Source organism: Lissotriton helveticus, chromosome 10 (assembly GCF_964261635.1).
Source record: "Lissotriton helveticus chromosome 10, aLisHel1.1, whole genome shotgun sequence".
Lineage (NCBI taxonomy): Eukaryota > Metazoa > Chordata > Amphibia > Caudata > Salamandridae > Lissotriton > Lissotriton helveticus.
In genome coordinates, this window is record NC_136071.1 from 228,465,083 (window position 1) to 228,477,123 (window position 12,041).

Below are 12,041 nucleotides of genomic sequence, written 5' to 3' on the forward strand. Positions count from 1 at the left end.
ACCTGTCCTGCAGCAAAAGGAGAGCTGTAGTCTGCAGTTGCCACCTACACAAGCCGAGACTTCTCCCTACACATTGTTTTCAAAGGACCCTTGAGATGGTCGAGAACACCATTTTGTATGGGTGATGAGAAAGAGGTAGCCTGCCAGTGGAAAGTGATGTAAAGAATAAGAGCCTCAGGGGGATGCTCGACGTCAATCCTCAAAGAAAAGGAGGAGAGATTCCCCATAGAAGCTTTTTTACCAGACTACTTCTGAAAAAGTAATAGGCTTTTACGGATGATGGTTTAAGCACAACCTTGGCGTGGGAGAGTCACAGAGGCGGAATGGCAGGATATTTCTGGCCATAAGCTCAAGCATCCATTGCTACTTAATGCAATCTTTTTCAACCTCAATACAGGCTCTCATATGAAAAAGCAGGGACTGGAAAGACAGGGGCTAGGAGCTGCAATTGACAGAAAATGGCGAGGGTCAAGTCTAAAAAACATCTCAAAGTGTGGCTGCTGACACTTTGGGCAATACAGGACGGCACGGACCAGACAGTGTGACGCAGGAACAAATGGTAAATCAATTTACATAAGGCACAAATTGGAGTGCTACGTCAGAGGGCTTAAAATCCAAAACATTTTCAATTAATCTGCTGCAGGAAAGGGGGGGGGGTTGATTTGAGGAACACTTCTGGGAGGAGCGGATGTGGTAGAAAATGGAGAGGGGTGGGCTAATAAGTGACAAAAGAAGTTAAGCGGGATCAGTAGGAGAGTGGGGAACAGCTCACAGGGAAGAGAGCAAGAAAACACAAACTTTCATGGAGTGGAATGCAGAAGAATATGAGTCATTCAATCAGAAAGATGGTAAATAAGCTATGCTACAGGGGTGGGACAAAGAAGACGGGGAAAGAAAGCCATTGAATAAGAACCAAGCAAATGAGACTGTCAAGAAAGACAAAAAAAATGGGAAGCAACAGTCTGACCCAAAGCCCACTCCAAGCATTGGCATTGTACACAATAGCCGTTTACTGGCAGACAGTTCAATAGTTACCTTCTGACCATTTTTTGCCACAAATCGAACAGAAACTGTTTAGTAGCGATAAACTTACTTTCGTAGTATAATGACAGCTCTTCTTTCTTTGATATCCTGCGGTCGAATGCAGTGGGTGATTTCATCAGCTGCATATCCACTGGGAAACATAAAAAAGAAACGGCATTAATGAAAAGGGTCTTAAAAGCTACTAGCTCCCAAAATAACATACTTCGAAGATTCTAAATCTCTAATCTATGTTACAGTGATTTTTAACTCAATGTTGCTTACTCACTGCAAATCAAAAAAAAAAACATTTCACCTACAATGCTACAACTTTGCATCTTAAATCCAGCATAAGAATACATTCCTTGTGTTTTTATATAGAGCTCATGCCACTGAGGAGCCACATCAAAAAGCCACGGGTTGGTTTTAAACTTGGGGATACTTCTAGAAATGAGCCAGCAGTTCTTTTGCAGTGATATTTTGGGATAATACTGTTTTTATATACAGTTTGAACAAATGACAGTAGTTTTTATTCTGCAAAGGCAATTTAGTTGAATCACAATGGGATAGACGCGTGTTTTAATGACCAGACACCTTAAAAAAAAACCTCAAACTGCACAAATTAATTTCAAAACAATTTAAAATAAAGTTTTTAGAATGGAAGGAATCGGACAATAAACAGTATTTAATGAAGTATCAATGGATATTCAATTTAATTATGGATAGTGTTAGTTGTTAAAAGACAAATACCATGCTGGATTTTACTCAACCATACCACAGTAAAGAACTTATGGGAGCAGGGTAGGCCCATTTTACCTTATAGCTTTCACAGACTGGTAGAATAGAATATTTTAAACAGAACATGCCCAATGGGAATGCGCCTTTATAGTCACAATCAATCCTATTTATGTCAACAGTTCAAATGGTCAGTTTTCTTAGTAACATCTCAAGTTTATTTACTTGGGGTTTCAGCCAAGAGAAGCACACACTTCTAATTTCCCAATCTTTACCTTTCGGTTTTAAATTTGGTTCTGCCTATGTGACTAACGTGTCCAAGACGTAGATTAACCCCAAAAAGGGAATCATATCTAAAATAACAGTTTAAACTTTATGAGCTGTGTAGTTACTTCATAGAAGTCATGAACAGGATGTTCTCGTTTAATAGATTGCCTTAAATACTATTTCTGTACTGATGCATCCGTGGTCAGCTCTGAAAGAGAAGTTAGTCTAGAATAGCACTAGACAAGTCTAAACATCAGGCTAACAGATGGCACTAGTTCACTAGAAACGCTTACTCATGCTCCTCTCCAACTGAAATAAACTGCGGAGAATGCGAATTTGCCTTTACCATGTCAGGAATTACTTTTTTGGTCCGACGGGTTACATTTAAATGTGTACCCAGTTTTACACCTGTGACATATGTAAATACTTTACAGTTTTTTTTTAATGTTTCAAGATCTATGTTTTTCTCAATATGAAAGTCTGGCACTGAAATCAGAAGGTTCGTTTATACGAAGAATGGCAACATGATCAGATTACTCCAAGATCCTAGGTGACTTTACAACTTCCCAGTTCAACTATTAAAATATGAACTTATTTTTTGTCAGTAGTTGAATGGCTAAATTAGTGAAACTGTTGAATAAAAATTTGCTGCAATACAAGTGATGTAGCATCTATTCTCTCTGATATATTACAATTTGGAAGCTAGAACCTAGGTCATGCTAGCGAACAGCATTACAGAATTAGGCACAATTCACAACAGCATTATCATCCAAACAAAACATTTTGTATAATGAACAACTTAAGGATTTGCAACTGGAAAGTAACAAAAACATTCTACTTAATTCCCTCCAATTCACCAACAGCAAAGCTGAGGGTGCAAAAAAACCTAGTCCAAACTTCATGCCTGCTTAAAAAGTCACAAAACGATCACTTTCTCTGCTCTTATAAATCAAATTAGGATGCTGACCTTCAGTTTGTCTGTTCTGTAAGTTGTACCATTGGGCAACACACATTCTATTATTCCATTGCGCCTAACAGCCAATAGGCTAGCAACATTTTCTTTTATTGACTAACAGTGAATGGTGATCCAAATATAGCAATAGTAAAGTCATTAATTTAAGCATTTCCATCCACCATTTGTAGATAGTCTGCACCATTACAGGAGGGGACTTACCATATGAAAACCAGTACCTCCTCAATTCATCAGAAATTTCAAAATAGATCGTAAAGTATAAAGAAAGCCAAGGTGGGCCAAATAGGGCAGGAAGCTCCAGTACTGCCATAGAATAACATTTTTTTAAAATGATTTGTACCAGACAATTTTGAATGGGATGACAGACAGGGAAGTAAGTATTACAATACCCCAACCACTGAAATCAATTATATTTTATAATCGAGAGGAAGTGAAGGCGAGGACTCTGATATTACAAATGAAGCAATCTTTTAGGCATGTTGCCTTCCTTGAGCTGATCTTATGTGTGTGTGTGTGTGGGGGGGGGGGTGCTTGGAATATTGTATTTAAGTGTTTCATAGAACTTCTAGTATATTGGTTATGTGAATCTATACTTATTAATATGTTGGCAAAGGAAATTATCAGTGATATAGGATCCTGAATTGAAAACTGCAACTGAATCCTCTCAAATAGGACATAATTGTACTTATGCGAAAAGTTAACATCAATTTATAAAGGACAGCCAGATGATGACGATCATGAGGAATACGGCATCCTGGAATTAAAAAGGCAAGAGAATGGAAGGAGCCAGGACACAAACACCTCTGGAAATATCTTTTATCCACTAAATTAAGTGCCCCAAAATCACAATTTGACAAGCAATAGACAGTTGTCCAGAAGGGCCTCAATCTGACACCGTGGCAATTCATATGCAACTTCCATCTGAAGATGTTGCCATCTTACCTCACAGAAAGTTTTACTGGCTTACCATCCACAAAAAAAGGAGGACAAACCACACCTAAATACTTCCCAAGGCATCAGTATTTGCTAGAGACTGCCGAAAAAAATTGCCACTTGTGGGGCGTGGCCACGGAGGCGAGCGTGATGGCCGCTTCGGAGTGAAACTCCTCCGTGCGGGCGGCCTAAGGCGACCTTACCAATGTGATCCGCGGTCTCCTGACCCCACGCTGCTGTCGCTCCGAATGCGGATGCTGCCCTGACCAGCTGGGCAGACCCGGTGGCTGCGGGGAAGGATCGCCGCGGTGCTGCAGGCGGAGGGGAATCCGGGCCGTTCGGGCCTTGCCGCCATCTTCCCTAACTGCGCCGGAGAGACAGGTGGGAGCGGTCGGGACGCACACGCTTGCCGCTTATCCCTCGCAGGCTCGGGGGGGGGGGGGGGGGGGGGGGGGGGGGGGCGGTCTCTGGGGTGCGGTTGCGGCGGTTTGGCCTGGCCGCGCTCCGGAGCCTTGGCCTGGCCGCGCTCCGGAGCCTCGATTTCCGGGCCTGCCGTGGGACTGGGTGGGGAGCTGGGCGGTCTGCCCGGCTGGGGGTGGTGGCGGCTGGATCGCCGCGCTGCGCCTCCTCTCCTCAAAGGCAGCCCCGCCGAGCACACGTGCGTGGTAGCCCGCAGCACCCACCTGCCCTCCTACTCTGCCATCAGGAGGGGTGCACTTTCCTACAGTGCTGACCACAGTCACCATCCCAGCGCGGCGGAGCTTGAGGAAGAAGGATCCTGCTCTTTGCTGCGTCCGACGACCGGGGGGGGGGGGGGGACACTGATTCACCACGCTACCGCTTGAGTGCTGCACCCCCCCGGTTTAACGCCGCGCGCTGTGGTCTGGCTCTGCCCTGGCGCATCCTTCTGAGCCGTCTAAATCTCCCTGCACTCGTTTGGGCGCCAAAGCCGCACTTGCTGCCCTGAACATGGGGAAGAGGGACCCGAACCAGCATAAATTGAGCTTTGACAAGACATCTCTTCTCGCCACGGACCCTCCGCCCGGCTCAGCCACTGGGGCCTCTGGGTCTGCGGGCATGGTGACACCGCCGCCATGGTTGCTACCATGATGAACGAGATGCGCGCGGGCTTCAAGGCGCTAGACACCCGCTTTGACGGCCTTGAAAAGAAAATTGCGGACATGGGCACCACAGTGCAGGCCCATGACAGGAGACTTGACTTGGCGGAATCCAGGATTTCTGACGGGGAGGACAGTGCCGCTAAAATGCTTAAACGTCTGGAAAGGGTAGAAAAAATTCTCAAGGATGTGGCCATGAAGAACGAGGACTTGGAGGCACGTGGTCGACGAAATAACCTGCGAATTCTTGGTGTGGCGGAGACGACAGCGACGGGTCGTTTTGATACTTTTGTTGAGCACCTCCTCATAGAACTGTTCGGCAGGGACACCTTCACGACTGGCTTTGTGGTCGAGCGTGCTCATCGGTCTTTAGGCCCTAAACCTCGCTCTGGTCAGCCTCCGTGACCCATAATCGCCAGAATCATGAATTTCCGGGACCGGGACGCCGCACTTCGCGCTGCCCGTGAGGCTGGCGAGGTACGCTGGCAGGGTAGCGTCCTATCCTTCTTCCCGGATTTTACGCTTCTGGTCCAGGAGGCCCGCCGCCAGTATACCGGGGTCAAAGCAACTCTACACAATCCTGGCTTAAAATACGGCATGTTGTACCCGGCTCGCTTGAAGGTTGAGGTGAACGGGAGATTCCGCATCTTTGACACCCCCGCGGAGGCCCAGGAGTTCTGCCAAGGCTACAAGAGGCAGGGCTCACCATCGGCTTCTGGCTCCGCGACGCACTCCCCGGCCCGGACTGATTCGCAATCCAGTGCAGACCTCTATGCTGAGACTGGCAAGGGATGAACGATCTCTGCTGTTCGATCTTCACTGACCCATTGCTACACCCTGCCTGGTGTCCTATTGGACGGTCATGGTCTACTATCCTTTTGACTATTGTTCAATTGTGCTTCTGATTCTGGTCGCCTCGATTAGTGCGCCCGCATGGAGTGGTGTTGCCGCCCCCTATGGCGTATGCCTTAATGTTTTCCTTCTTTGGGGTTTTGGTCTATGTTCTACCTTATCGTTTGAGGTCATTGCTAATGACTGTTCAGTTTTGTATTTCGTATCAGAGCTTGTTTGGGATTTGCCTCTCTGGGGACAGTGGGAGGCTGGGTGGCGGGTGGGGATTGTGTTTTCTGCTCTTTTTTTTTTTTTTTTAAACGTGAGTATTGCTGGAACTACTGGAAGTAGACTGTTTACGACAAGATGGGCTGCCTTTTCTTCTGATGCAGCGTTATGGCTGGGGTAGGTTTGCAGTCTGGCCCGACTAGACTCACGCTTATGTCATGGAATGTCCGTGGCCTGAACAACACGCGCAAGAGCAAACAGGTATTGAACTACGCGGCACGCTACAAGGTGGATGTGCTTTTTTTGCAGGAAACACATTTAGCGAAGACAGACTCCTCCTCGATGGCTCAGGGTTGGGGCAACCATAGAATATTCTCGAATTACAGCAGTTATTCCAGAGGGGTTGCTATCTTTGTGCACAAGCGCGTTCCCTTTGTGTTTACTGGCAGTGCGACAGATGCAGAGGGTCGCTATGTGCTAGTTTCTGGTGTGCGGTTTGGGTACAAGCTTACACTGGTTGGGGTATATGGCCCCAACGTGTACTCCCCCGCCTTTTTCCATGACCTACAGCTGCTGCTGCTTCACTCGGACATAGACCTGTTAGTGATGGGGGGGCGATTTTAACTTGCTCATGACCCCGGACAGGGACAGCACCTCCCCTTCCCCAGACTGCAAGCCGCAGGCCAGATCAGTCCTCGCAGAGATTTGTACACACTTTTCCCTAATAGACATTGAAGCTAGACTGCACCCTGACATCCCTGAGTATACTCATCATTCTGGTTTCCACAACACTAGCACTAGGATTGACTACTGGCTCCTCTCCCCTGGTGTCGCTGGATGGGTGGAGGGCCTCTCCACTCTGCCGCGAACGCTGTCCGACCATTCTCCTGTTACTTTGGCTCTGCTGATTCCTCGACTGGGTGGCTATGAACGTCAGTGGCGGTTTCCGGGCAAGGCACTGCAGGACCCAGTCTTTATAGAGGAGATCCGCGGAGCCATTGACGAGTACTTTGACATCAACACGGGCACTGTGAGCTCCTGGGCTACACTCTGGGAGGGTTTCAAGGCCACCATTCGCGGGACATGCATTGCTAAACATGTAGGGGCTCTGCGGGAGATACGCTCTACACTGTCCCGCATTGAGGGTGAGCTTTCTACAATAGATAAGGACCTTATTGCTTCTCCATTGCACGCACAAGAGGCCAGACGACTGACTTTGCTGGAGTTTAGGGACGCTGCTGACAGGGAGCTGCACTTTTTGGGTAAACACTACACGGCGCGTCAGTATGGTGAGGGAGAGAGACCGGGCAGACTACTCGCGCAGATGCTTCGTCCGCCCCACCAGGCGGCCTACATCTCTGAGATAGTGGACGCGCATGGCACACAACACTACTCCACCCCTGCTATCTGCGACACTTTCTTGCACTACTACAAAACTCTCTACACTTCCTCATTAGCGGGCGATCAGCGCGACCCCGGCCCCTATATAAACGAGATCGCCATGGTGTATCTCGAAAAATACATGCAGGACTTTTTGGCCATGCCCATAACCCCTGACAGCATAGTTGAGGCCATTGATTCACTGCGGAGCTCGTCGGCCCCGGGTCTCGGCAGCTACTCGGCGGATTTTTATAAGGAATATAAGGAGGAGTTGGTGCCGAGACTAGTGGAGGTCTATGCTGAGGCCCTTGAATCTGGCGTTCTCCCTCCCACACTCAGGGAAGAGGTGATTGTTCTTCTTCCCAAGCCCGACCGCGATCCCTCCTTCTGCAGCGCCTATAGACCCTTATCCTTATTGAACTTAAGACTACAAGATTTTGGCTAAAGTCCTGGCGATCCGTCTGTCCCTATTGATGGGATCCATTATTTCCCCTGCCCAATCCGGTTTTGTTCCATACAGGTCCACCTCCCTAACATTACGCACACTGTTCTCGGTTCTGCACAGAATTGACCCGGCCACTCCAGCTGCAGCGGTGTTCTTAGACGCCGAAAAAGCGTTCGGCACATTAGAATGGCCCTTCTTCCTATCCGTCATGCGTCGCATGGGCATGCCAGAACTGTTTGTGGCGACGGTCGAGCTGCTATACACAGCGCCGACCGCCCGGATCCGTTTAAACAGCACCATCACCGCAACCTTCTCTCTTTCCCGGGGCACCCGTCAGGGATGCCCACTATCCCCCTTGCTGTTCATTCTGGCTATGGACCCTCTGGTGCGCCATTTTCAGGAGAAACACCTCCACCGAGGACTCCAGTTTCGCACTGGCCCTCTTCTTGTCTCCCTGTATGCGGATGACACGATATTATATGTCCGTAATCCTCACATGAATCTGGAGCCTTTACTGCTGGAAATTACCCGCTTTGGTGGATTTTCGGGTCTTCGTGTCAACTGGCACAAGTCTGCGATTTTTCCGCTTACCCCAGCCACCTCAAAGTGGTCGTGTACCTATCCTCTTGAGTGGAACACGGATTCTGTGAAATACCTGGGAATCCATGTCCATTTAGACACAGTGTCCATTGTTCGCTTGAACTACGGCCGTGCACTTGACTTCCTGGAGGACAATACGGAGCGTTGGCTCCGTCTTCCATTGTCAATGGCTGGTCGGATTGCCATTCTTAAAATGATTGTACTCCCCCGGTTTTTGTATTTATTCAACAATATCCCTATCACACTCACGAAGGTCTTTTTTACCCAACTTCGCTCTGCCTTACTGCGCTTGGTGTGGGGTGGTAGGAACCCCCGAGTAGCTTGGCGTACGCTGACGCTTCCTTATGAGCGCGGCGGATTCGGAGTACCTGATTTTTTTTCTTTATTATCTAGTTGCGCAATGCTCGTATGCCCATTCCTGGTTTCACCCGGACGCCAGAATTCTCCATCTGCGGCCAGAGGCCGATATGGCACTTCCAGTGGCCCTTCAGTCCCTGCTTCCCCGAGGGATTCCCAGGGATCCTCAGGATATACAAACTCTCTCCACCACATGCTGGGCCTGGGAGAAGCTGAGACGACTGATGCGCATTGATCAGCTGTATTCTCCTGCTCTTCCGTTACCTAACCCTCACTGGCTCCCCGTCACTGGCGACCCGGTGGTGCGCCGCACCCTATCCAAGTTCCAACTGTCCACGGTTGGGGATCTTTTCCCAGATGGCCACGCTTTCTCCATAACTGAGGATCAGAGGTTTCAAGACCGAACTTTCATGGACTCTTTTACTTTGACTAGGGTTAGGTCCATGCTGCGCGCTGAGTTTCACACATTCCCGCTTCCCCCTGAGGACGTTGCCGTGCTCACATACATAATCCAATCTCAGACGGGATCGCATGTGGTCTCGAAGCTCTACAGACTCTGCCTGGCCTTGCTTCCCATATCGGATGATGCGGTGAGAGCCGCGTGGGAGGGCGACCTCGGCACCCAGATTACTGATGACCAATGGGTGGCGTGTTGCACTGCCACCAGGGAAGTGTCCATAAATAGCAGGCACACGCTTATACACTTCAAGTTCCTGAGGCGGATGTACGACACTCCGGCTCTAGCTCACAAAATTGATGCGAATAGGCCAGACTCCTGCCCCAAATGCAATGCCCCACAGGCTGACTTTGCCCACCTTTCCTGGACTTGCCCCCTTTTACAAAACTATTGGCTTCAGGTCCATAAGATCCTGGGGGACATTCTGGGCCTCCCATTGGTGCCTACTCCGGAAATAGCGCTCCTTGGCTACGTGGTTAACTTTCGTAGCCCACTCCGTAGGTTGGCAGCCATTTGTTTCTTACTAGCCAAGCGGGAGATAGCGCTACACTGGTGTGCTAGGCGTCCCCCCACTGTACATGCTTGGCTCCGCAGCCTGGCTTATTGCAATGTTAACAGTGTTGAATACTCTGGACAACTTCCCTCTACATCCCGGCCACTGGACATTTGGGGACCATACCGTTCATATGTTGCGAAACTTACACAGGAGACACAGGCTCGTTCGACTACCTCCATTGTACCGGAGGGTGTGGGCTAGGATGCTTAGTTTCGGGCCGCTGTGCCCGCCTCCCTTGCTGCTCCCTGGTGCCCGAGACTTGGCGCAGCTTCGACTAGGCTTTGGGGCGCCTCTCGGACCCAGCCTAAGTTATGTATGTATGGATTTGATTAATGATCACTGTGCGTTTGAAGATGACTTCCACTTGCACCGTGGCTTGCTACGGCTTATGCTGCTGCCGTTAGCCTTGCGGATTGCCACCGCTTGCTCAATGTCCACATATTTATGTACATTTTGTGCTTTGGTCTACCCCTTGGTTCTTATGTACTCACAGGTATGATTTATTGTTTGATTCTAAGTTCTTTCAGAGACTTTTTTTTTTCCTTCGTATGCCACACTTAAGATTTCCTTGCCAGCATATTGAAAATGTGTACTATGTCATACTTATTCGCCATTGCCTTGTGTACGACTTCTGGTTTACTGATAACTGTTACTGGAGGGACCTACTTGGGTCCTGTTTCATTGATCATTGTACACATGTGGATTGCTTCTTTTGTTCAATAAAGAGATTTTTTTTAAAAAATGCCACTTGTGAAATTTAAATCAAGGGACAGCTTACTCATTCCACCTTCAAATTGGACCTTTCCACAAACATTTTTTCATCTCAAGGTTAATTTTGACAATTCTCAAGCTTGACATCAGATTTTCAAAGAGGTGTTCCACTTACCTCGTATACTCGGCGTTTGTCGCATACAATGTCAGATTAATTGGGTAACAGCAGCAATCTTAATCTACACGACGGGAAGTATGTAAGGCACAACAAAATTCTAACAAGTAAAGGCACCTATCCTAAGCAGACTCAACTAAGGTCCTACAAATTCCTGGTTCAAAATATTCTACATATTTCCTTTAATTGACTGTACTTGAAAGAGACCAATCTTTGTATGCGCCTCTCAACCTGCCAGCCAAAAATCTAAAATCACACCTTTAGTTAACGATGGGCGAAATCCGAAGGATTTTAAGGCGTATGTTCATCTGCCACTAATTTAGTTTCATTGTGCTTTTAAAGCTATACGTTATTCAGATGTACACATGGCCTGAAGTTAATATAGGTGTAATTGTGGGAGCAGAGGTGTTCATAATGTGCGCTATAGCCACCAGAATATTGTCAATTCCAGAGAATAAATGGTGGGGGCTTTCCTGGTTGAGTTGTGAAGTCTCATATCCTTCAGATCAAATGAGATACAGAGATTAGTCACTTATTTGTGGGATATGTTGGGTGTAAAATTACAAGGCAAGATTCCATTCATGGTCCCACCCACAGTAAAATAAAGTCCTTTCTCGTGATAATTCTTATATCCCTGGGAAGTACAGAATGTGTTTTGTTTAATTATACCAAAAATCCGGTTTATCTGCGATGGGGCCTAAAGCTTGAAACCATCCTTTCGGAGTCTCATAAGGATCCATCTGCCTTCAGAATCACTTTCTGACATAAGTATTCCTCTATCGGAGATCAGTGTCATTAGTTCATTTTTCTTTTTAATTTCAAATGTGTTTTATTGATTTTTAAGAGCAGAAACAGGCATCACAGTACAAAAGAAAGGCGGCAGGCATAGAAGGCAAACGAGACCGACAGGCACGTCTTCTCTGTAATTCGAACAGTGGGTTAGGTACATATGCCAAATCGGAGGTCTAGTGCCAAGGCTGCAAATGGTAGGTGTAGTGAGAGAACAAAACTGTAGTAACAGAAACCAGGAACCCACCCCTACCCCTAACTCCCCCCCACCCCTACCACCCCAACCAGTGTGGCGTACTAGTGAAACAATCACGGAAGCATTCACATATTGAGTACTGCAATTACCTATGGGATCACGGAGGGTCATGTGTAGCCTCTGTAAGTCGCAGTAAGCGGAGGTATCTGGGGCATGTGATCTCATTAAACTCCTTGGACAGGAGGGAGAGCAGCGGTGACCAGACCTTCT

General features: G+C 47.7%; 1 protein-coding gene across 1 annotated transcript in view; it reads right to left on the reverse strand.

Moving 5' to 3' along the window:
* The window catches only part of LOC144786188 (RNA demethylase ALKBH5-like), a 141,813-nt gene that overhangs the window by 56,495 nt on the left and 73,277 nt on the right, over positions 1-12,041 (reverse strand). Inside the window, exon 2 of the mRNA XM_078665187.1 lies at positions 1,094-1,174. Coding sequence (XP_078521313.1) covers positions 1,094-1,174 — 81 coding nt within the window. The remainder of the gene's footprint in view (positions 1-1,093; positions 1,175-12,041) is intronic.